This window comes from Leuciscus leuciscus, assembly GCF_965113295.1.
Source record: "Leuciscus leuciscus genome assembly, chromosome: 22".
Lineage (NCBI taxonomy): Eukaryota > Metazoa > Chordata > Actinopteri > Cypriniformes > Leuciscidae > Leuciscus > Leuciscus leuciscus.
The window spans coordinates 19,042,065-19,066,929 of record NC_138746.1 but is presented as its reverse complement, the minus strand read 5'-3'; the positions used below and the strand labels follow the sequence as shown (position 1 = coordinate 19,066,929).

The 24,865-nt window shown below is 36.5% G+C and overlaps 3 protein-coding genes across 3 annotated transcripts; 2 read left to right on the top strand and 1 right to left on the bottom strand.

The window, feature by feature from the left end:
- Positions 1-126: 126 nt before the first annotated feature.
- tc2n (tandem C2 domains, nuclear) lies at positions 127-13,581 on the top strand. The gene is made up of 12 exons (XM_082153933.1): positions 127-1,164; positions 2,588-2,663; positions 2,867-3,061; positions 3,164-3,328; positions 3,984-4,057; positions 5,482-5,557; positions 6,409-6,515; positions 6,984-7,100; positions 7,955-8,146; positions 9,465-9,579; positions 9,921-10,120; positions 10,587-13,581. The coding sequence occupies exons 2-12, from the start codon at positions 2,597-2,599 to the stop codon at positions 10,695-10,697; spliced, it is 1,419 nt and encodes a 472-aa protein (XP_082010059.1). The 5' UTR covers positions 127-1,164; positions 2,588-2,596; the 3' UTR covers positions 10,698-13,581.
- Positions 13,582-16,188: 2,607 nt separating this feature from the next.
- Positions 16,189-21,373, top strand: plek2 (pleckstrin 2). The gene is made up of 9 exons (XM_082153218.1): positions 16,189-16,329; positions 16,420-16,584; positions 17,818-18,008; positions 18,085-18,176; positions 19,475-19,662; positions 19,783-19,884; positions 19,988-20,071; positions 20,179-20,257; positions 20,497-21,373. Exons 1-9 carry the CDS (start codon positions 16,273-16,275, stop codon positions 20,622-20,624), a joined length of 1,086 nt encoding a protein of 361 aa, XP_082009344.1. The 5' UTR covers positions 16,189-16,272; the 3' UTR covers positions 20,625-21,373.
- A 243-nt stretch (positions 21,374-21,616) lies between these two features.
- On the bottom strand, positions 21,617-24,617 carry LOC309486097 (galectin-related protein B). Its single transcript, XM_082153219.1, has 4 exons — positions 24,467-24,617; positions 24,029-24,117; positions 22,962-23,151; positions 21,617-22,846 (listed from the first exon to the last, which is right to left on the bottom strand). The coding sequence occupies exons 1-4, from the start codon at positions 24,491-24,493 to the stop codon at positions 22,703-22,705; spliced, it is 450 nt and encodes a 149-aa protein (XP_082009345.1). The 5' UTR covers positions 24,494-24,617; the 3' UTR covers positions 21,617-22,702.
- Positions 24,618-24,865: the final 248 nt, after the last annotated feature.

The following is a 24,865-nucleotide window of genomic DNA, read 5'->3' as shown; positions in this document are numbered from 1 at the left end:
TTTGTTTGTTTGTGTTCACTTTTAACAAATTTAGACCGATGCATATAAACTTAATGATGGCATTAAAGGGTTAGATCACGCAAAAATGAAAATTCTGTCTTTAATTACTAACTCTCATGTTGTTTCAAACCCGTAAGACTTTCGTTCAGCTTCGGAACACAAATGAAGATCTTTTTGATGAAATCTGAGAGCTGTCTGTCCCAGACACAACTACCACGACACGTCAAAAAGTTTATAAAGAGATCGTAAAACTATGAATTGAGTGGTTTAGTCCAAATTTTCTGAAGAGACTTATTGCTTATAAACATATTTAATTTAAGCTTTTATTCACATTTAAACATTGGTAAGTGGAAATAAATAGAAGCTCAACCAAACCTGTTTGACGCGAGAACAAACCTTATGCTGAAGCTCAAACGTGCGGTGTAAAACACGAGAATGAACCTCACTGGTTTTTGCAGAAGCTCAAATGTACTGTGTAAAACACAAGAAGGAACCTCATTGGTTCTCGCATGTCAAGCGAACATCCTTGAGCTTTCGTTTACCTCAACTGATGTGTTCGTTGATGAATGTTTATGTGAATAAAAGCATAAATTCAATCTGTTCATCATATAAAGTGATCGAGTCTCTTCAGAAAACTTGCTCTAAACCACACAATTCATATGGATTAGTTTTACGATCTCTTAATGAACTTTTTGAAGCGTCAAAGTGGTAGTTGCAAAGCTGTCAATGGAGGGACAGAAATCTTCAGATTTGAAGATTTTGTGATTTGATGAACAAAAGTTTTACGGGTCTGAAACGACATGAAGTACCAGTAATTAATGACATTTTTCAATGAACGTGGACTTTTAGTGATTATAATTAATAGTAAGGTGTTTAATAAAATGAGACAATTAGGCTATTATAACAAAAGCATTGAGAGAGAGAGTGAGGGGCGAGGTCACACAAATTGTATATAGGGTTAAATTCAGGATAATTGTGACATTTCCCCCCAGTCATCTCAATGGCAAAAAGTGTCCTAATACTGTAGCTACATAGACTTGCCCCTGCGGGCACTAGGACCCAACCGTAGGCTGAAGTTTTGTCGCTCACTGGAGGCTTCAGACGCACCTGCTGCAGTCGCGAGCTCAGCTCAGAGGTTTCAGCTCCTCGCGGACAGCAGCACAGGTATGTAGGCAAAAGCATGATTCATTAAACGCAAACATAGTTTTCTTGGTTATAAAGGAAAATTGCTTTAATGTTAATTGTTGAAATAATTATGGTTTTATCATATTTCTTATGTTGTGTATTTCTTTAACTTCGGGCTATTCGGTCACTTTTATACCTCAGCTTACCCCTGTTGTTAAATGAAAGTCGCATTAAAACTGTGAGGGGAACTTTTTGCTCTTCCTTGCTCATTTATTTTTGCAAATTTTCAAATGTATTTTATGTTGTAATGTTTTACTTTTGTCTCAGATCTTACTATGAAAATTCATTATAAAAATTGGTTTAGAACGTCGATAATCTAAATATAAACTGAAATAAATTGATAGTGAAATATTTATTGTATGAAAATTATTTCATTATGAATGTGCCTTAGTTGTGGGGTCATTTCCACCACAACAACCAATTTTGCCATTAATAAGGTTCGCTCAAACTTTACTTATTTACCAGGAAAATAACAGTGCCAGTGAAAAATATGCTTATGAGGTGAAGAAATCAAGGTTTAAAAAAAAAGGTCATCAACATCACAAGTGATTGAATGAATTTGAACAACATATTTTTTTTTTGTATATCACTTCCATTCAAGCTTTAATCCTTAGCAATACAGGAGTCTGATGTTTTATTCTAAAGTAATTTCTATCATAATCTTTTCCACCACAAAATTGTATTAAACACAGAACATGTGATGGAAATGACATTGTGTTGGAAATATTGTGAATTTAGAATTCTGTCGTCGACTGTTGGACATTGTTATATAATTTTTTGGTTACTTTGGCCTACATTTCAACTTACTCAGTATTATCAGACTGTTAGGTTAGGGTTAGTTTGGTAAGTTGACATGTACTTGTGTAACCGGTCCTACTCGACTCGATCCGGGGTCTCTGGCATGGGAGGCGAGCGCTCTAACAAGGACACTAAAGACCACAGCCTCTAGCACAACTCTTAAGGCTAGGGGAGTGAGGTTAATACACACTGGCCTATGTCCCTAAACCTCACTCTCATCCGGGTCACGGCACCAAATGTAACCAGTCCTACTCGACCCACTGTGAGCGGGATTCGAGCGGGGTCTCTGGCGTGGGAGACGGGAGCTCTTAAAAGGAGGCTAAAGACCGCATCAGTTGATAGAGCGCCTCTTGAGATCAGGGTAGTGAGGTTTACACGCACAGCTCTTACTGGCCTATGTCCGTTACTCTTGCAAAGTTGCTCATCTGTCTGTTGTGGGACCATCAAAATAATGTGTTAGCAGATTAAGCAGACAGTCTACTAACACTCTTATGACTTGTAGTTGACGTTTAGTTTGCAAAGTTACTTATAGTTAGTAGAATGTCTAAAGTGGACCGTCGAAATAAAGTGTTACCTATTCTTTTTATGTGATTGGTGTGTGCAGATCCTCAACATGACAGAATGTGTCAAAAACTGCTGCAGGACGTTTATGTCCAAGGAGAAAGAACCAGAGATTCAGAGTGAGTCTCTCTCTCTCTCTCTCTCTCTCTCTCTCTCTCTCTCTCTCTCTCTCTCTCTCTCTCTCTCTCTCTCTCTCTCTCTCTCTCTCCCCATCACTTACTCACGATTGATGAATTATGCATACACACAATATATATATATATATATATATATATATTAATACTACATGAATTATGAAAGATGTATTTGTATATTTTTTTAGTGATTAAGGTTCGACCTCCTGGTAAAGTAACTGTTGAGTCTACTGTAAAGAGAAATGTTGGCTTATCAGAGGATTATCTCCTGTCTAAACTGCCTCCGGACGGCCGGGAGGTTCCATTCATCATCCCAACCTTCAAACCCTCCTACATCCAGCCGAGAGGGGCGCAGTACTCTGGCTACAACATCGGGCAACAGAGTAAGCAATATTACTCAGATGAGATTTATATGTTAATGACATAATTGTATTCATTTTATTAAATCACAATTGTGTTTACAAATTTGATATGATTGATTTCAGGTGCCACAAGGAGCACTTATGCAGAAAGGAAGGCAGAGCTCGCAGGAGCCAGTCAAATGATGTATGATTTGAATGTAAACAGCAGTCATATGATCAGCTATGTGTCACCAGGCTCACTGAGACGGCCCACTCTCAAAAACAGACCCAACAACAGCCCTGGCACAGGTGAGATACCTTTAGATCTGCCTAAAACACGAAGCCAGACGTTACATGGGACAATATTCCTTCTATTTATTCTGTATATCTGTGTGTGATGTTTAAAGAGTCCCATTTCACTTCCTCGTAGCATCATTCACCACGTAACTTCCCAGCATGTAACCTCAAATATTTACGTTCCTACACACCTGTGCATAATCCTTTTGTTTTATTCCTGCTCCTAAATTCCCTATTGTTCATGGCAGATTTGCACTGACAATGTCCCAGATTGTATTGTTGACAGGCCACATTCAGATGATTCTAATGCTTTATTTTCAACACTGTAAAAAAAATGTACATCCCCAAGTCAAAAATTTCAAGTGACCGATAACATCTAAATTTTTCAATTAGTTTGACGTATTATTTCTCATTGAGCCAATGTTAACAGACTATTGCAACAAGAATTTCACTTGGGCCAATTGAAAAATTTAGATGTTATCGGCCACTTGAAATTTTTGATTTTGGGAGGGTTAGAATTTTTTTACAGTGAATGGCTGAGCATGACACAATAAAAATATCAAACTAATGAAGACATTTTTAATGGAATCATTTTTTATACATGACAAAATAATCTGAATCAACAATACTTTTCCTAAGATTAAAATTAAAATGATTTCTTTCACAGGTTTAGAACAGAGTGGTAAAGAGAGACTCAGTCTCTCCCTGTTCGATTTGTCAAACCCTCAGGGCCATGTACAGGTGAGTTGTACACACACACATGCACGCACACACACACACATACTTGTATATGTGGTTTATGGGGACTATCCGTACGCGTAATGATTTTTCTACTGTACAAACTGTATATTATATCCCTTAATCCTACCCCAAAACCTACTCTTCACATAAAACGTTTGTAATTTTTTCATTTCAAAAAACACCGTTTGGTTTATGGGAATCAGGAGATGTCTTCATAAACCATGTTTACGTTGTAATACCCATGTCATTATACACATTTTTGTCCTCATAAACCATACACACACACAATTACGTTAGGTTTTCATGTTTTATGCGGACATTCCATAGACATCGTTTTTTTACTGTTCAAACTATTTACTGTTATCTTTAATGTTCAAACTGCATATTCTATACCCTAAACCTAAACCTACCCATCACAGAAAACTTTCTGCATTTTTACAATTTAAAAAAACATAAGTTGTTTCCCTCATGGGGACCCAAAAATGTTTAGACAAAATCACACATTTCTGGTATTACTATACCTATGGGGACATTTTGTCCCCACAATAGGGAATACCTGAACCACACACACACACACACACACACACACACACACACACACACACACACACACACACACACACACACACACACACACACACACACACACACACACACACACACACCATAAAACTGTATAATAATTAAAACCGCAGCTTTCACGAGGAGCTGAGATCCCGTACACCTGTTCACACATGAACTATTATTATATGATGTATATAAAGTCTTCAGTGTCACATGATCCTTCAGAAATCATTCTAATATGCTGATTTGGTGTTTAAGAAACATGTCTTATTCAATATTGAAGATGGCTGCACTGCTTAATATTTTTTTTGGAAACCGCAACACATTTTTTCAGGATTCTTTGATGAATAGACAGTTCAAAAGTTATATTAGTTTCTTTGTATTAATTGTATAATTTTATATTTTGGAATAATATAATAATTGTTACAAATAGTAAACATTATTTATGATATTATTTGATCATTATTTAATTCAAAACTGTTCTGTTGCTTTTGTTACTGGAATTAACAATCAATATTTTAAAATAATTTAATATTTTTAACATTGTTAATATATGAATTAATGACTTTAGTTAACATACTTTTTCCATGCATTGTCAGATCACTATTACCATTGAAAACTCTATGAATTACAAATCATCTATGGCACTATTAAGCAGGAGTTTAATTTGAGCCGTGTGAAGTTTTTATTACAGTTCATGTTAAATAAACTGTACATTTGTGGCCTTTTACATTTGCATCAATCAGAGCTTATTAAATTCCTGAATTAAATGTTGTGTATATACAGTACACTAATACTTTGCTGTTTAATGATTAGCAGAGCTGTTGTTTAGTAACATTTCTTCCTCTTGTTCCTCCAAGCGTTATGATTCTGTATCCAGTGTCCAGAGCAGCACATCCTCCTTTCAGGATTCCTTTGGGAGCAGCCGTAGTCTAGGTAACCATTCATGACGGAACACTGAAGTCGTAACCGCAGACAAGCGCATTCCAAAAGAACCCTGAAAGTTCCCTTCCAATAGAACTCCCTAAAGGGTTCCACTCCACTGTTACCTGGAATTTCCACTACAGTTTAATTCGTTTGGATTTCCTTTTGTTTTTTTGTTAGGGTCTTTTTGGACCCTTTATGTCTCAACAATCTTACTCCCTCTCTCCTCACCCCATGTAAACATACACACAGACTCTCAAACACACACACACACACACACACACACACACACACACACACACACACACACACACACACACACACACACACACGGGACAGACAAGATCACGGCAGATTGTGAAATTGTAAAGGGCAGACAGTAATTACTTCCAAATGTTTTCCCTAAGGTCCAGTACACAAGTACTCGTATAACTCTTAGAATATAGAGAGGATCTTTACACGCACAAACACAAAACACAAATAAACGGAAAATATATTTTAATATAACAAACATTTATTATCCACCAAGACATATTTTTATACAGTAGGGTTTAAACATTTGAGACCACTAGAGAAATGCTTCTATTTTGCATTTTTCTAATGTAATTGAAAGTGGTTTTAATTAACACTGAAGTTAATTATAAATTATTTGATCCTAAACATGTGGTTTGTCCCTATTTTTCTTTATTGACAGCAGCACTGAAGCTGAATATTAATTAACAGAATATTATTTATTTGTTTTAAATTAAACTATGTGCAAGTCTACCTAGGACAAAAGCTGTTTCAAATGCCAAATAATGTTTTGATATAGTTAGTAGCAGTCAATTGATAAATAAATCAATCACGTGTGTGTGTGTGCATAGAGTCCATCACTCTGTCTGGTGATGAGCGGGATCGTGAGCCGGGAAAAGTGTGTGTGCACCTGAAGTATGAGGAGGCGGTGGAGCAGGTGTGGATCACCTTAGTGAAGGTATGATTTCAACCAGGAGAGGCTTTGCTAGTCTACAACAGACCATTGTGTCCCATCTAGAGACCAGCTGAATGGAGCCTCTGTGTCGCTGTAAGAGAGCTTTAACAAATGATCACATTTCCAACAAGCTATTTTAAATCTTTCGTTTTCAAATAATTGAAAAATAACTATGTCTGTAGATGCCTGTCTTCGCCTCTTTATTTTACACATAATTTGATATCAAGGGTATGTGGTGGAATACTGAAATCAAGCATCATATATAGTTAGCACACTGTTTGATTATTTTCTAATACAATTTTTTTTAAAGGTCCTGGCTCTATTTCCTTCTCTGAGAAAAATCCCCTTGTTGACATATAGTGGTTTTAGTGGTTATAAAAGCTCATAAACAGTAGGCCTACATGTTGCTTTCAGCCTCACTTTACTGTTTCTCAAATTTCCTCCTCTTTCCTCTTTGGTACTTTTTCTTAGTGTACGGACTTGAGTGTGTATACTGAAGGGGTGGACGTGAAGAAGATTGGGGTCAAAGGGGTCATCACCATGACAAAGCCAGTACGATTTAAGAGCACAGTCAAGGAAGCATCAGCAGTGAGTGAAATCCAGCAGTCATAAAACTACAACACCTAAGATAATATAATTGGCATATACTGAGCTCAGTTAAAGGGATAGTTCACTTTGAAATTAAATTTTGGTATGTTTTAGCTTACCTCAAGGGCATCCAAGATGTAGGTGTCTTTTTTTCCGCAGTAGTTTCAATTTTGATATTTTTAGGTCAAACCGTTCTTGTCTGTCAGTCATATAATGCAGGTCGATGGTCACTTGTCTCAAACAGCATGCACAGAGTCCAAATTAAAAAAATTGTAATATGCTATTCTTTTGAACTTTCTATCAATCAGAGAACCCTAAGAAAATGTATTACAGTTTCCACAAATATATTAAGTAGCTCAACTGCTTTCAACATTGATAATAATAAAAATGTTTCTTGAGCAGCATATTAGAATTATTTATTTGCCGTCACAGAATAAATTACATTTTAAAATGTATTACAATAGAAACAGTCATTTTAAATTGCAATAATATTTCCCAATATTACTGAAAAAAAAAAGTTCAACCTTTTCAAACCCATATTTTTTTCCCATTGAATCACAGACCTCTTTGATCGATATAACACAAAAAGTTTATTGAGATTGGCTGTTATGTCATCATTCAAATTAACTGTGATGAATTATTCAGCCCTCCCTTCAGTCCCTCCTGTGTTTCTCGAATAATGAACATTATGGCGAGACTAAAAAAGTCCCACACAACTAAAGATGCATAAAAAACATAATTTTGTCAAATATGTAGAGCGTGCAGTATTGTTTTATTTTACTTTGCTTCACTGATTAAGTTTGTAACTAGTTATCCCTCAGTATATCTCAGTATATTGTCTATTTCTCTTTTAGGAAACTGTCTTCATGGAGACATTTGTGTTCACTCTGAACTTAGAGCAAATCCGCAGATCAGCACTGGTGCTGCGCCTGCAGGCTCACACACCACGTAAGCGGACGCTGGGGGAGTGTGTGTTATCTCTGCGAACCCTCGGACCGCAGGAAACAAAGCACTGTCTGGAGTTCAAGCCTCACTCTAAAACACATGTGAGTCTTCATCTGCTACATCTCATTGTGACCGCATGTCTAGTCCCAAAGTTCTTTCCCTTACAGGTTCTTCCTGGTTTTGTCTGTAAGATTCTTTGGAAAAAATCTTAAACTTCCACCTGCAATTACCTACAATGATCACATTAAACAGCTGCTCTAGTTCTGCCCAGGCCTCTTCTGTGATATTTAGGTCACTGGGGGTTCGACAGACAGACAGAGCTCTCAGAGAGGAAGAAATCAATATACCAGCCATTTCAATACTGCTGAAAGCCCTTTTTGAAGGAATTATCTAGACCCTTAAAAAGCTGATCTCTCCGAAGCTTCCTGTTAACACACACAGAAACAAAATGTTTACTATAATTCTTCAAGTATTGTGGGCAATTCAGAATTTAATTGAGAATCCATTTTAGATTCCTGATTTTGATTTATAATTTGTGTACACACATATGTATTAAAAAATGTGTGGTCAGTAAGATAAAAAAAATTAATAAAATAAAAACTTTTATTCAGCAAGCACACATTTAAATTGATCAAAAGTGACAGTAGAGACATTTATAATACTGCTGAACATTTCAAATATATTAAAATATTAAACAGTTATTTTAAATTGTAATAATATTTACTAATATTGCTGATTTTACTGTATTTTTGATCAAATAAATGCAGTCTTGGTGAGAATAAAACATTAAAAATGAATGTTACTGACCCCAAACTTTTGAACATTAGTATACATGCATACACATACACTTCATATATATATATATATATATATATATATAGGTACAATTTCATAAATCCATCATTAGTATCTAGTATTAGTATCATCTAAATACCTGTATAATATATATATAATAACAAAATAAACAGATATAACAGAATGTGTCACATTATCATCTTTATACTTCACATCTCACTGTAAGTATAGGTTAGGCCCTGTTAAAACATTGTTCAGCCTACAGAAAGCTGCCATACACACAAACATGTATCAGATTTGGCACATAACTTTGTGTATAACTTTGAAAAATTTGATTTGTGTATTTTGCCTGTGTGTGTGTGGAATATTTTTTTTTTTTTTTTTTTGGGGAGTACAAAGTCTTTTTCTCACTAGTGGGGTGTTTGAAATGGACTGAACTGTCTAGAGGAAGTTTTTTTTTTTTTTTTAAATCAGTAACAGCTGTTTGTGTGTTACTGGGTCAGAAATTGGTTTCTGACAGAAGTCGCAGCAGGTATAGTCTGCCCTAAAACACACACTCACACACACACACACCGTACACAGCACCTAAACCTAACAGGGATTATTGTGTGTGTGTTTCTGTAGGTGTGTCACGCAGAGCTTCAGCTGGCCTTGTGCTTCCAGCCAGTGAGCAGTCGAATTCAACTCCAGATCCTTAGTGCTCAGAACCTTCCGTCATCTTCCTCACCGCTCACACAGAGTGAGTCCTATTATGCTTTTTTACATTATCAACTATCTTTACTGTGTAATGTGTCTGTTTGAGCATGAAAAAGGGCTGCAAAGTTACAAAGTCCACTCCAAAGAGTGTTTTTTTCTGAACTCCCTGAAACGCCTCGATTGAAGTCTTGAGTTTTCTTCTGGGAACATGCACGTCTCAATATTCCTCATTTAAATAATTTCTTCCCAAAGCATACGCAAATTAAAGGGGTCTAGACCTTTTTTTTCAAATTAATTTTCCTCAGTTAATTGTTGTGGAATAGTGAATAAGACAAATATGACAATGTTGATGAAATGAACTGTGCAAATGGATGTTCTCTTTAGGTTTCTTTGTGAAGGTTGACTTGCTGAGTGAGGGTAAGGTCTTACTGAAGAGGAAGACGAAGGGGATGAAGTCATCAGGGAGGCATGTTCAATGGGAAGAGATGCTTCACTTTCCCATCACCAATCAGGACCAGAATCTGCAGCTGTCAGTCAAACTCTTCAGCCGTAGCTCTGTCCGGAGAAAACACCTGCTCGGACAGGTCAGTTTGGAGCAAAATACATACTACAACACACTACATTTAGTATGCAAATCAACACATGTTTAAATTTAAAGTACAAATACAATAAAGACACTGATATTGTGAAATATTATTACAAATAAAAATAAACATTTCTATTGTAAAAATGTAATTTATTCCTGTTACAGCAAAGCTGAATTTTCAGCAGTCTTCAGTGTCACATGATCCTTCAGAAATCATTCTAATATGATGATTTGGTGCTCAAGAAACATTTATCACAGTATTATTTTTGTAGAAACCGTGATCATTTTTTCCCCTCAAGTTCAAAATAACAGCATTGATTTCAGATCTAATTTTTTGTAATATCATACATAGATTTACTGTAACATTTTACCAATTTCCTTACTTTTCCTTATCAACCCCAACGTTTGAACAGAAGTGTATATTCCATAAGTTCCCCTCTTTGTGTGTATTCCTTCATTTTTAGGTCCTCTTGGGATTTGACGGCAGTTCACCTGAGGCAGCGAAACAATGGAGGGATTCCATGACTCATCCTGAAAAAGTGGTGACGTCATGGCACAGAGTTACTCGACTCTAAAAGAGAGAGGATGAAGAAATTAGATTTGTGTTTCACGTGGATTTTAAATGCAACTTCCAAAAAAGCCCCTTTTTTTTAATCTTTGATTAAATAATTATGTTTATTTTAGGTAAAAAAAAAGTTGGGAAGAAATCACCAATTTAAATGTCTAAACTAAGTGAGTCCAAATGAGTTGCACCCTTTGCAGATCCTAGTGTAGCTAATCATGTATTAAAGGGATAGTTCACTTTGAAATAAATTTTTGCTATGTTTTAGCTTACCTCAAGGGCATCCAAGATGTAGGTGTCTTTTTTTCCGCAGTAGTTTCAATTTTGATATTTTTAGGTCAAACCGTTCCTGTCTGTCAGTCATATAATGCAGGTCGATGGTCACTGTCTCAAAGAGCAAGCACAGAGTCCAAATTAAAACAATTCCACATTGTCCAAATTAAACAATTCCCCATCGTAAGTACACATTGATGGCCTAAGACACGAAACGAGCGGTTTGTGTGAGAAAACAAACTGTATTTATATCGTTGTTACCTCTTGAACACAGCCGCGTCCAAATTATCTGAGGGGCGCGGGCGGGTATAGATATATACACTAGATGTCGCCTTGGCTACTGCAGTTCATTGGAACGAAGACCTGCATTATATGACTGACAGACAAGAACGGTTTGACCTAAAAATATCAAAATTGAAACTACTGCGGAAAAAAAGACACCTACATCTTGGATGCCCTTGAGGTAAGCTAAAACATACCAAAATTTTATTTCAAAGTGAACTATCCCTTTAAAGCTGTTTGTAGATGTAACATTCTCTGTTCTTTGTGTAACTTTGAGAACCTGCAATTGTCTATGTACAACTTAAGTAGCACAGATTCAGGAACAGGAAACATACAAAATACTATTATGTGCAATAAAACGTGTTATACATTTTCCAGTATAACATGGCCAAATAAAGAGCAGCCTTTATTTGGTCAACTTTTTAATTACTTTAATTACAGAGATCATTAAAGGTGCAATGCGCAACATTTCATGTTAAAAATACCCGTTTTTCTAACCCATACATGCTTAAACAATTGCCTGATGGGCTGAATGAGCCCTTCTCTGATCACTGCGATTGCCTCTATAATCCTGTACAGTAAAATAAATAAGAGGGATTCGGGGACGGAATGAGCGTGCACACCTCTGGTTGCAGTTTCGCTTGTCGCCAGAGGGGGCATAGTTCTGCAAAAACTCAGAGACTTGCGCATTGCACCTTTAATCAAGTATTATGTTCAGTATTCTTCTCCATCATCTCCATAAAACTGCAGCACTGCTGAGCTAATGCCAATTTATTCTCTGTGTACAGAAATAGATATTTGCATTTTCTGTGCAGTTTGGTGATGGTTATTTCTCTCAGAAAAAGACAAACTTGTTTCAAAGTGCAGTAAAAACTCTGTTGTTTGGGGAAAAAAAGCTTTTATTTTTAGGAAGTTTAGAAGGGTTTGTATTACATGTCCCATTCAAATGGAATTCAATCCTTCAATTTGTTCCACTATTTCCTTTCACAAGCACAAGAAAAAGGGAAAGGCCGTAAGAGAGTACAACAAAGAAACTTTTGTTAACACATTTTACTTCCCTGCATCCTTTGTGCTGCCCTTAATTCAAGGTGACCTAACTTTCTAGGCCTTGTCATTTCTACAAATTTATTTTTGCACAGGTGACACTATAGCTTAAGAGTGTTCATTGTATTCATGTTTAAGTATATTGTGTTTAGTAATGCTGTAGTTCAGTGGACATGTGATATTATGTAAGACAGATATTTTAAAAAGCAAATATTTTGTATGCATCGACTGTATTTTGTGCGCATACACAAACATTGTTTGATCGCAATCTGGCATCCTGATGTTTCAGAAATAAAAAAAAAGAGATAAAATTGATGGAAAAGAATCAGTTGTTTGAAATTGTCATGGGACTTTGTGTGAGTATAGGTTCATAAAAGACACTTTCATTTATGTTTTATATGATTTGACAACTGTACTATGAGTTGATAACAGTATATGGTAATTTATTGGCATCGTTCTCCATACCCAGAGGAAACACTATAAACAGACAAAGGATGTTTGTGTGGGTCTGAGTGTTTGCGCTCCTTTACTTCTCTGATTGTGCGGCTCTTTTAAAGGCCTTTAAACGGTTCTTCTACATCCGGGTGTGATTTCATTTACGTCATAACTTTCGGGATGGCTGTTTGAACAGTGTTAATGGTTATTTCTGAAGACACACCCCCAGCACCCAGCAGCTGATCTTTGTGTGTGAAGGTATTTGTGTAATGTTTCGTATCGATAGCAACCACACAATCAATTACTAAAAATGGTCCATGCAATAGAGAACATAAAACACCCTTAGGAGCAAAAGTCAAGTGACAAAATAAATAATAATAAACTTAAAATCAATAGAAGAAAGTCAATATGGCAGGAATGTTCTTTCCTTCTCTCTGGCACTCACACACAAACAGCTGTGTGCCTATGTGTGTCCTGTGTGTTTCAATTAAAACTGGATCAGCAGGTCCGGGATTTTTAGCTCAGTATCCAGGATCTGAAAACTTCTTTAAATTACAGATTTACACATCTGCATCATAACACTGCTACGCTACCTCTCCAACAAACTGTTTTACTATGACATAAATACGATAAAAAATATATAAATTGATATTTTGATTCACAGTGTTTAACATTTTCTGAAGTTTTCATTAGTATTAGTACCCTAATCAATATATAGGCTATAGGGGGATACCTGGGATGAAAGTAAAACCTTTTGTTTGAGCATCGGTAACTCAGTGGTTGTTTGTGCTATATCTCTCAAAATGTTATACATGGTAGCCACATTTGTCTGCTACAAATATAACTCACTTTGACATGTACAACACAATCACAGATTATGTGAGATAATGCCAAACACAAGGAGTCCCGCTGTTACAACCTACCCCACTACTGTGGTGAGTTGTAACACTAGTTGGGGATAATGTAACACTGAGAGGTAATTTGCTGAAATAGGATGCACACAATCTAAATTTTGCAGTTTTGAATAAGTGAACAATTTAAAGTAACAAAAAACATTTTATTGTATTTTATTGTATTATAGTTCAGTCACTGGCTATGCTGCCATCCACCTATTGTATGTGCATTTTGGGATATCACATAAAAAAACGCTGTATGGAAACGCCAAGATGCGCATAAATTCTTAAAATGTGCCCAAAAAAAATCATATGTGCTCAATTGAGGTGGATAATGTGTTTATTTGATAAGAAGACAAGCATAAACTATGATGGAAACATATTTATACCACATAAATCCCTCAATGCGCAACAAAAACTCGAGTCTCTATTTTGTCTTAACAGGGATGTGATTGATCACTGGAAGTATCATAAGGGGTTGGTTGTAACATTTTTAATGAACTGTTACAACTATCCCCACCCCAAACAGCCATAACTTAGCTAACTGTTTTAGAAGTTAGCATGAATACAAAGCATAAAATTGTAGAATTAGCTGCCTACTTTAGATTATGCAAGTCAAATAACTGTATACAATACAATGATTGCTAGGCAAAAAAAATGTCTTAATAAAAATGATTACTTTGCAGAAAACTTTCCTTGGTCATAAAATCTACAATGTTGCTCACAGTAACATGCCACTTCTCCTGTGAGCTCAAAAAGGTGATGCGAGTGTATGATATTGATGACATCAGTATCATGTCATCTTTAACATGGCTGGTAAACTCACATTATGGGGACAAAATGTCCCCACAAAGATAGCAATATCCAAAAGCCTTGTCCTTGTGTGGAATTTTTTTGGTCCCCATGAGGAAAACAGCTTATAAATCATACTGTGATGTTTTTTGAAAATGTAAAAATGCAGAAGGTTTTCTGTAATGGGTATGTTTAGGGGTACGGTTAGTGTGAGGGGATAGAATATACAGTTTGTACAGTATAAAAATCATTATGCCTATGAAAAGTCCCCATAAAACATGAAAACACAACAATGTGTGTGTGTGTGTGTGTGTGTGTGTGTGTGTGTGTGTGTGTGTGTGTGTGTTTTAACCAAGGTTTTGCAGTGTTGTCTGGTAAGTTATACCAGTCTGGTATTACTATTTTCAGGTGTAGCCATGTGTTCTGAGATGTCTAACATAACATTTAGTGTACTGCCATATAATTTTTTCTTAATAAGACGGTTTCATTTTCAGATAATCCTCCCACAAACAACAGAAAACAACTACGAAGTCCTACTCAACTACTAGTCCTACTCAATTGCTGTGCGAGATCACCATCTAGTGCTCTGCAGCAGAAGTGAGTGAACACAAAGAAGGTGACTGAGGTTTGGCTGTGTTCCCACCATAGTTTACCAACTTTTCACAGTTCATGTAGGAACATGGCCGATGATTTTTATATGATCAACACACATATTGTGTAAGATTGTCTCGGCTCAACTATGTCTGCCAGCTGGCAAATTCCAGTTTTAGCCATGTCGAAATAGGCCCTCTGTCTGTTTATTTTTGTAAATAAAGAATGTGTTTAGTTTGTTTTGTATGTATACCCTCTTAAACAAAAAGTTTCCAAAATGATCACAGAGATGTCATTTTTTGGTTCCCCAAAGAACCTTTCAATTAACAGTTTTTAAAAGAACCATTTATATATATATATATATATATATATATATATATATATATATATATATATATAAATGGTTCTTTTAAAAACTGTAATATATATATATGCTATATCATGTGAAGAACATTTAAAAATCGAATAACCTTTTTCCACTATAAATAACCTTTTGTGAAATGGAAAGGTTCCATGTACGTTAAAGCTATGGAACCATACTGTATGCCAATAAAGAACCTATATTTTCAAGTGTAGCCGGGCTAATTTAGTCAGTGATACTTTTCTTTACAATCCGTGTAGAATGCAATATGCTGAAAAAAGTTAAAAGAAGAATGTGTGCAGAGTAGCTCACCCAAAAAACAATCTGAATTCAAAACTAACATTCTACACAGAATTGGGTGAGCACAGAATTATTCTATGTACATAATACAATCCTGACCTTGAAGTCTTGACAAAGTCGTAATTAGTTTGGACTAGGCTAATGGAACAAAATGTTAGGCTACATTAGATTACATTTTCAAAGTTATTTCCATCGCAAAGTTGCACTGCCATAGCAACAAACATCCGGTCACTGAATTGAATCTCATCTGAACAATGACTCAATCTGACTGCGTCTGTCTTGACTCATAAAAACTGTGCCCTGTGGCTATGGGAATCTCCCGTGTCTGTGTAGAGTTGTCTGTAAATTGTAATATCTAAGAATCACACTGATTTGATTCTATCGGACTTTCATCAAACTTTACAAGTCCGTATTATTTAATAATTTATCAAATTTTTAATGAATTTAATTCTCACCAATCCCACGCCCAGCCCAGGCAAAGTTTTCTTGCTCAGTGATTGTGGGGGCGCCGATAGGGATTGCGCACAATGACGCACATTACAAGGAATTTCTGCTGCAGCTATAAAACACCTGAAGCGCTTATACCTGCCTCGTGAATCTACACTGCTGGAGTTAACATGGGCACCGAGTCAGAAAATAACGGCGTTCTTAAAGAGGGTTTTTTGGTGAAAAGGGTGAGAAAGATTTTGAACATTTTATCCATACACAAATGGCAAATTAATTCCTACTTTACTGGATTATTAACAAATGATGTTCGTTTTTAGGGCCACGTGGTTCAGAACTGGAAAGTTCGTTGGTTTGTACTTAAATCGGACAAACTTATGTATTATAAATATGAAGGCGGCAAACGGGATTCCTGCCATCGAGGGACGATACATTTGATTAACTGCAAAATCACCTGTCCTTGCCTGGAGTACGAAAACAGACCGGTAAGTGAGAACAGTCAAAGTATTCGACGTTGTTTTTATTTATTTTGTGTGTATACTGTACAAGTTATCACAAAGTTATATAGGCTTGTGCAATTTTACAGTCCTCTGTTAAGGAGTTTACAACAAAGCGATATTTTGTGGTGTAAAGATTATGTTTGCACTCAGAATTCTAGGATAATCTCAAGCAGTGTTTGGAAAAGTTACTTTTTAAAGTAACTTGTATGTAGCCTAAGTTACTTAGTTTTATCTGGGCTTGGCTTGCTAGTTTTTTTTTTTTAATAACAACAAAAAAGTTATATTTTTAGAAAATGTAAAGGCCATTACACAACAAAAGTGAAATGTAGAAGCCTCAGGCTGAATGAAATTCAAATTCACACCTGTACAGAATACTGGCCGCAGCTCAAACAAACCTTGCTGTGCTGCCATTCTGGATTGCAGAAGAATAGGGTGCAGGAGAAGTTCAACACTCTTACTTCAGCAATAAAAACAAAAAAATTGAACAAACGTGATCCTTATCTAAAACTATTTTTGCTTATTAGAATGGTTGAATTAGATCATTGAGGGTCAGCAGCAGCAAAAACATCGCTTAATAAAGTGAGATTAAACACAAAGTATAGGCTATTTGTGTTTATTTAACATATAAAAATGTTTGGTTTGTGTAATATTTAGAGTTTGCATTTCACTAATCTGATTACATAACTCACGTTATTTGTAATGCGTTACCCCCAACTCTGCTCTCAACTGTTCTACAGACATTATTAATTAACATTATCATTTAATTTCAGCATTAATTTAGTTATATGCACAGTCTACAACAGATATCATTAGGAAGTGGCTTATCAGCGGTCTAGTTCAGATTAGACCTTGAACACTAAACCAAACACTGGGAGTGTCTCAGTGCTTTAAATGTTCACAGCCTTAGGTTACACTTCATATGAATTACCTTTCATTATTTTGTTCTGCATTGCTCACATGCACTAGCATGTCAGGAGCACAGCTTTTATTTTCCCCAGTGTATCTTAGCAATGTCTTTGATTTATATTCCACATTGTGTAACAGCTGCCTGCAGTCAATGCAAGGTTCAGAGTGATGGAGTTTGGCATGCTTGTGGCAATTTCCTTTATACGTTCTTCTGACGCAAAAAGTGCTGCACTTATCACCAACAACTTAAAATGTTTGTTTAGGGCGTGACTGAAGGCTGTTGTCATATTAACCACATTTTACACCCTGTAGTTGGTGCTGAAGCTGCAGACCAACACTGCAGATGAGCACTTTCTGGAGGCTTGCATGAGGGAGGAACGTGATGAATGGGCATCAGCGATTGGTGCAGCAATACAGAAGCTTAACCCACGTGATGCACAGACCCCCTCCCCATCACAAATTAAAGGATCTACGTCACTCCAGCTTCACAATGTCAACCTCAGGTAGCTATGTGTGCATTTTGTGAATATATGCGAATGTGTTTACGACTCCATATCTAAACGTATATCTGTATATCAGTCAGGTGGTGGACTCCATGTATGATGTGCACACTGGTATCCGGCTAAGCAGTCATGTTGAACAGGGCAGCTCTTACACCAACTGTTTCTCAGGTCAGACACTCATTAAAGCATGAATGTGCATTATTAAAGAAATTATATTCTGTCTTGTTAATGTTTACGTTTACACTGCTGTTCAAAAGTTAAGGGTTGGTCATGTTTTTGAAAGAACACTTTTATGCTCACCTGCATTTATGTGATCATAAATACAGTAAAACAGCAATATTTTCTGTTGAATGACTATTTTATATCTAAATATGTTTTAAAATGTAATTTATTGCTGTGATGGCAAAGCTGAATCTTCAGCATCATTACTCCAGTGTCACATGATCCTTCAGAAATCATTCTGATATGCTGAGTTTTAGTTCAAAAGAACAGCATTCATTTAAAAACAAGAATTTTGCCTATTTTTGAAATAAAGGCATTACTGTCAGTGATTGCTTGCTGAATAAAAGTATTAATTTCTATCAAGAAAAAAGAATGTTGATCCAGGAACATGTTTTTCATGGTGAAATCAGGTTCACCTACCTTTTAGACATAATATCGGCAGTTTTTTCCCCCTGAAACAATCAGTCTCTTTGAACAAATATGTTGAGTGAAGGATTCACTCATTAAAGGGGTCATGAACTGTTTTTTTATTTATTTTTTATTGTTGTCTGAGGTCAACTTATGATGTTCGCTTGGTTTTTACATTCAAAAACATCAAAATGAATAAGTAATAGGCTATTTTCTACCCTGGTTTTGAGCCTAGCTCCTGAAACGCTCGGTTTTTATGGCCGTGTCCCATTGAAGACTTGGAAGTAAACGCCCACTGCTATGATTAGATAACAGTTTTGCATATTATAATGAGTTTCATGTAATGCGCGAATCGGTGGGCGGGGCTAAACAGGCAGTGTTGAAGTAGGCGTTGATCATCTTCTGCGGAGGCGGTGTTTGATACCCTTTGACGTCATAGATCCCCACTTTGAAAAACCTGTCGTTCGCTGTGCCTGGTGTCAATAAAAGCTTTTATTGGACTAACAAGGAAGTTTTCAGTTCTGAAACTTACAGGATATTCTTATAGTATGATGACCTCTTATAAGTCAAAAGCTCAAGGAAAATTGTATTTCTCAGTTCATCACCCCTTTAAGACAGTCACTTACCGGCGATACAGTATAACCTGCAGAAAGAGTCATTTGTCACTACTCACTATACACATACTGTCAGTCTGCCTGGAACATGCAAACACATAGAAGCAGAGTGAATCAAACTATGAACCGATCCAGTGCTGTTGGTCTGTAAATCAGCTCTGGTAACTCAAAGTCAAAGATCGGAAGTGTTTCATATTTGTGTATGTGTTTGTGTGTGTGCAGGCTCAGCAGTGGTGGATTGGCTTGTGTGTAATAGGCTGGCTTTAACCCGTGTGGAGTCAGTAACATTAGCCTCTGCGCTGCTGGATGAGGCCTCCCTGCGGCCCATCGGGATCAGGAGTGCAGACGCTCTCCGTAACGCTGCTCTAGGAGAACAGTTCCTCGATGACTCCACTGCACTCTACTGCTTTGTAAGTTCCAATTCTCTTTCTTTTTGATTTCTTTACTCAACTCTTTTGTAATCACATCATATACTAGATATAAAAATAAGTTGTCCTAATTAAACCGAACAAATATGACTTCTCAAACAGTCCCAAAGCTTCCAGAAGCGAGGCAGTGTGAAATCAGAAAAGTCTCGGTCTGCGGTGGAGCTGAGTGGAAAGGTGGTGAAGAGAGGTTACCTGCTCAAACAGGTGAGCACTGTGCTGAAATTGGAGGTTTTGAACTGAACTATAGGCTACTTATTTGTGGTGCTAGCGGTCTGTGTGTTCACTCACCTGTTTATCTGTTTGTCAGGGGCACAAGGTGAAGAACTGGAAAGTAAGATTGTTTATTCTGAGGGCAGAGCCTGGTTTCCTGCACTACTATGACCCCAGCAAGGTGAGAAGAACACTGATGTGCTATATATCTATGCTAAAGTCTAAAGAAATCATGTGATGTTTATTTTTGTACTGACTTGTTTACTTCCTGATGGCCACCTTTCTCAGGATGACATCACTCCGGTTGGCGGTATATCTCTGCGTGGCTGTCTGGTGTCTGCCCTCGATGATAACGGCACACCGTCAGGTGAGTCAGACTTTTGCCTCTTCTATGAAAGTCTCTAAGGTGTGATGATTGCCTGATCCCACAAATGAATATTTACAAAATAATCACACGTATTAATCAGAATTAAGGAAAGACTTAACTACTGCCACTGACTAAAAATACTAAACAGTGATTCAGGTCTTGTTGTCTTGGTAGCAGCAATATTTACAGGTAAATACTGTAAACACAGAAACTAATGGCCACTTTCTTGTAATCTTCAGGTGTTAAAGGTAAAGTCCAGGGGAACCTCTTTAAAATCATCACTCAGGTGGAGACACACTATTACATCCAGGCTCCAACACACGAGGAGAGGATGGACTGGATCCAAGCTATTAGAAAAGTGACTTAATTATGTGAAAAGTGACTTAATCGCACTTTCAAACAATAACACTTCTAGTTAATTTTTGGTATTGTTATTATCTTCATTGCTATTGTTAAGTGTTAGTATTGGTATTGTTAGCTAATTATATATTTTTATGTTTGGTATAGTGCAAACAAAATAAAATATATACAGTGTTATACAGCTGCTAAAATTTTTATATGAATAATACAAATATGTATTAATTAATAATAATAAAATTAATAAAACAAATGGGGCCAGCATGAGACCTCATTCCAGTTAGCATATAGAATATTTTAATAGAATTCATAGTTAATGTTTGATATATTATAATGTGGTAAAGCTTATACATTCAGTGAATGTACTATGAAAGTGTAAATGATAAGAGAATTTGTTTTTTGTCACAAAAAAAGTTTTCTCCTTGTCTTCAGTTTTGTTGTGAACCGTTAACATGTTTTTACCTGCCTTCTGTTTGTCTACCAAGTTGTTAGTTAACAGAACTGTCTTCATGTCTTGCACAAGCCTGTTGATTTGTTGCTATGGTTAAAAAACACACACACTGTGCCTATGTGTATGTTTCTCTCTCAAATGCCCAAAAACACATGTCGGGTTTTCGTGTGTTATGGGGATATTCCATAGACATAATGATTTTTATACTGTACAAACTGTATATTCTATCCCCTTAACCTACAATAAGTCTACACATCACAGAAAACTTTCTGCATTTTTACATTTTCAATAAAAAAATTAAAAAATGACTTGGTATGATGTATCAACACACACACACACACACACACACACTTGTATATGTGGTTTAAAAACCTACCCATCGCAGAAAACTTTTGGCATTTTCTTAATTAAAAACAAAATACAGTTTAGTATTTTTTTTTTTAAGCCATTTGGTTCGAGAACGTATCGAATAACCATATCATAATGCACATTTGTGTCCTCATAAACCATACAAGGACACACACACATTAAATAAATCCAATAATCAGATCTTGTTAAAAGTTCTTTAAGAAAAGTTTACTGTTTACAGTACATATTGCAATTATTAGGTGTTAAAAGATATTCAAGTAAACCTTTCTATGAACCTAATCATTAAAGTTATTTTATACATGCTTCATTTGCAGCATTAAGTGTTTAGATTGACAGCACCAAGTACAGGCTTCAGATGGACTTTGAGTCCTTTTTCTTCAGACCAATTCAATCGCAGCGAACTGCATTTTAAAGTGAACATTCAGGTGTCAGTTATGAATGCTTAGGTTAAACTGTTATGTGGTACATTCACATGAACAAAAGATTAACAGAAAAACTATTCTCTTATGAGTTATTCTGTTGAAATGATTTAACAATTTTTTCAGACAGTCAAACAAAAGCATGTTGTTGTTGATACATTCCTGTAGCTCAAACAGTCAGGCATGTGCTAGCAATGCTAGCATCCTTGGTTAAATTCCCAGGGAATGCATGAACTGATTAAATGTATAATTTGAATGCAATGCAAGTTGCTTTGGGTAAAAGCATCTGCCAAATGTGTAAATGTAAATACAAATGAATTGGAACATCAACAATTACTGCTACAGCACACCTAAAGTCTTCTACGTATAAGTGCATCTAATGGAACAAATGAAGGCACTTTTGCTTCTGTATCAAAGAGCCAAATAAACTAACTAATATATCTAATAATCACAAAGCAAACAAAAAAAGTTAGGTAGTACATTATGTATTTTAAAAACTATCTTTTATCTGAGCTAGTTAATTCATTCTTAATTTAATTTTTGATTGGAACATTGGGGATATTTTCTTCTACAAATGTGTCCAAACAAACACAAAATCATCTTTTAAAATGCTAACAGGCTCATTTTCCACTGCAAATGAAAATAACTGGAGAAACTGTAAAAAATCGCCAATTAGCCTATACCAAAACAAACACAGATCCAACTGAAATGAGTTGTAAAGATTTCAAATGAACTGATGGAGCTCTGGAACTTTACAACAATTGTGGACAGTACGCTCAGGGTTATAAAACCTTAGTTTAGTTGCTTCTGTGATTAGTCTGTCATTATGGCAGGCAATTCCTCTCTTTCTCAAGCCACTTTGGTGAGCTGTAGGTCTCCGTGAACTCTAAGAGCAGTGAGAGATGCTAGCGGAGTCAATCTGTGAGAAAAACCACACAACGGCTGCCCATCCACCAGAATACGGAACTGCTGGTGCTCGCACACAATCTCCATCTGGGAGAGATAAAGAAGGAAACAACATTATTGTGACAGAAAGGTGTGAGATTACCAAAGAGTTGAGCTTTATCAGATGTGATCACACCCTCCAAACACACACTCTAGTCTCTACCTTAAAAGGCTCTCCTGGAGCAAAGGGGAAGAAAGACAGGGCCGTCTCTGAAGTGCCCCACTGTCCTGAGAGACGAGCGTTACGAAGCACAGCCTTTTCTGAAAAGTTCACCTTTAACTCCAGACCCACATCACCCTCGATTTCCTCATCCCCCTCTCCTTTAGACTGGCATGACACTAACACTATCATACTAAAGAGACAGACGAAAAAAACAAAAACATGTGGGGATTTTTAACATCGGATTTTGCAGGTTTAAGAACAAACATCATTTTAACAGACCGAGTCAGTTGCATGGAGTTAGTGTCCTGCCCTTTTGATCTGGGACGCTCCATACCAAAATCACATCATCAACCATTCGTTTCTGGATAACCCTTGCCAAATATGGCCAGAATTCTCCTTTTTTCCCCCTTCTAGATCTGACCAGCTAAGCCTTCATGGGAATTGAAGCTTTCCCACGCTGGCAAAAACAGAAGTGGACAATAACAGCTGGAACACACATGTATTGCACTATATGTGTTAAAAAGTTAAGATTGAAAACAAATGTTACAGTAAAACCTTGTTAATTGTAAGGTTCCTTAACATATACACAAAACATCATATCTTACAAGATGATACATATAAGTATGCATATAAGTAAAAAAGTATAAATTACCTTAATTTGTGGAGAATTTTTTTTTCTTGCCAGAATTCCCTTCTCAAATGACATGTTTTATTTAAAATGTTAGATGTCTTTATATATATATTTATTTATTCTATACAGTATACGTAGGCCTATACTATATGACATAAAATGCATAACATAACATACTGAAATGCACTACAAAACACTTGATTTCTTCTGTGTATTCACGGTTGGCACCCATGTTTTCTTCTGGTTGAATTCCTGAGACAACTGGCTCATTGTGTAAACGCACTGAAGGCGCGTCTCATTCTCAATGAACCGAGTCATTCAGGATGCGCGATGTGACAGTTAAAAAATGAACGCAAGAAACACACACACAGACAGACAGACAGACAGACAGACAGACAGACAGACAGACAGACAGACAGGTGTGTCTGATACCAACCTTTTGGGCTGCTTGTGAACAATACCCATCACTATCAGCCTCATGGTCGGCCGTAGACCCCCTTTGATCTCTCCAACATAGTCCTCCTCCTGCAGGAATAGTGTTTTACTGTCATTCAAATATATGATGCTATACAGGCCAGGCAAAACCCGAATAATTAGCTATTTATTAATGTACTGATTTAAAATCAACACGATTTCTTAAACCCAGTGCTGCGAGACAATAAGGAAAAGAAAAGGTTCACAGACCATTCTTCAACCCTTTCTCAGTTTACAGCTTATTCATGCAGATTACCGAGTCGCATCATTTATCAAGTCATAAATATGACATTAATCAGCGTGGTCAAATATATTTAAGCTCAGCGTATACGTCACTGTTTCAACGCAATTTACAGTCTTAGTGGCTGATAAACTATAAAATAATCGTCATCATACTTACGTTTCGGATGTTACCCTTATCTGTCATGCTTTCTTCTGGCGCTTTAGTTTAGTCGTGCAGGTGTTGCGTTTCAAGCGCGAGGACAATAGCTGTCATGCACGGGATTGATCATGGCAGAGCGCGAGACCGGTGTTGAATTCGCGAACCCCGCCTCGCGCCACCGCGTTTCCATAGAAACCAGCACAGGCAGGGAGTGATGATGATGATGACAAAAATACAGTAGTGACTTCAGCAGATTTCAAAATAAATGAATGAATAAAGTATATTGTTCAATATAAGAACAAGTCGCCATAGGCTAGTCTCGTAATTCCACACGGTAAAATTATATTTTTAATGTGGTTAATGTGGTTAATAATTAATGTGGTTCAGATAACATATGCCTAATATTTTGAGTTTCTA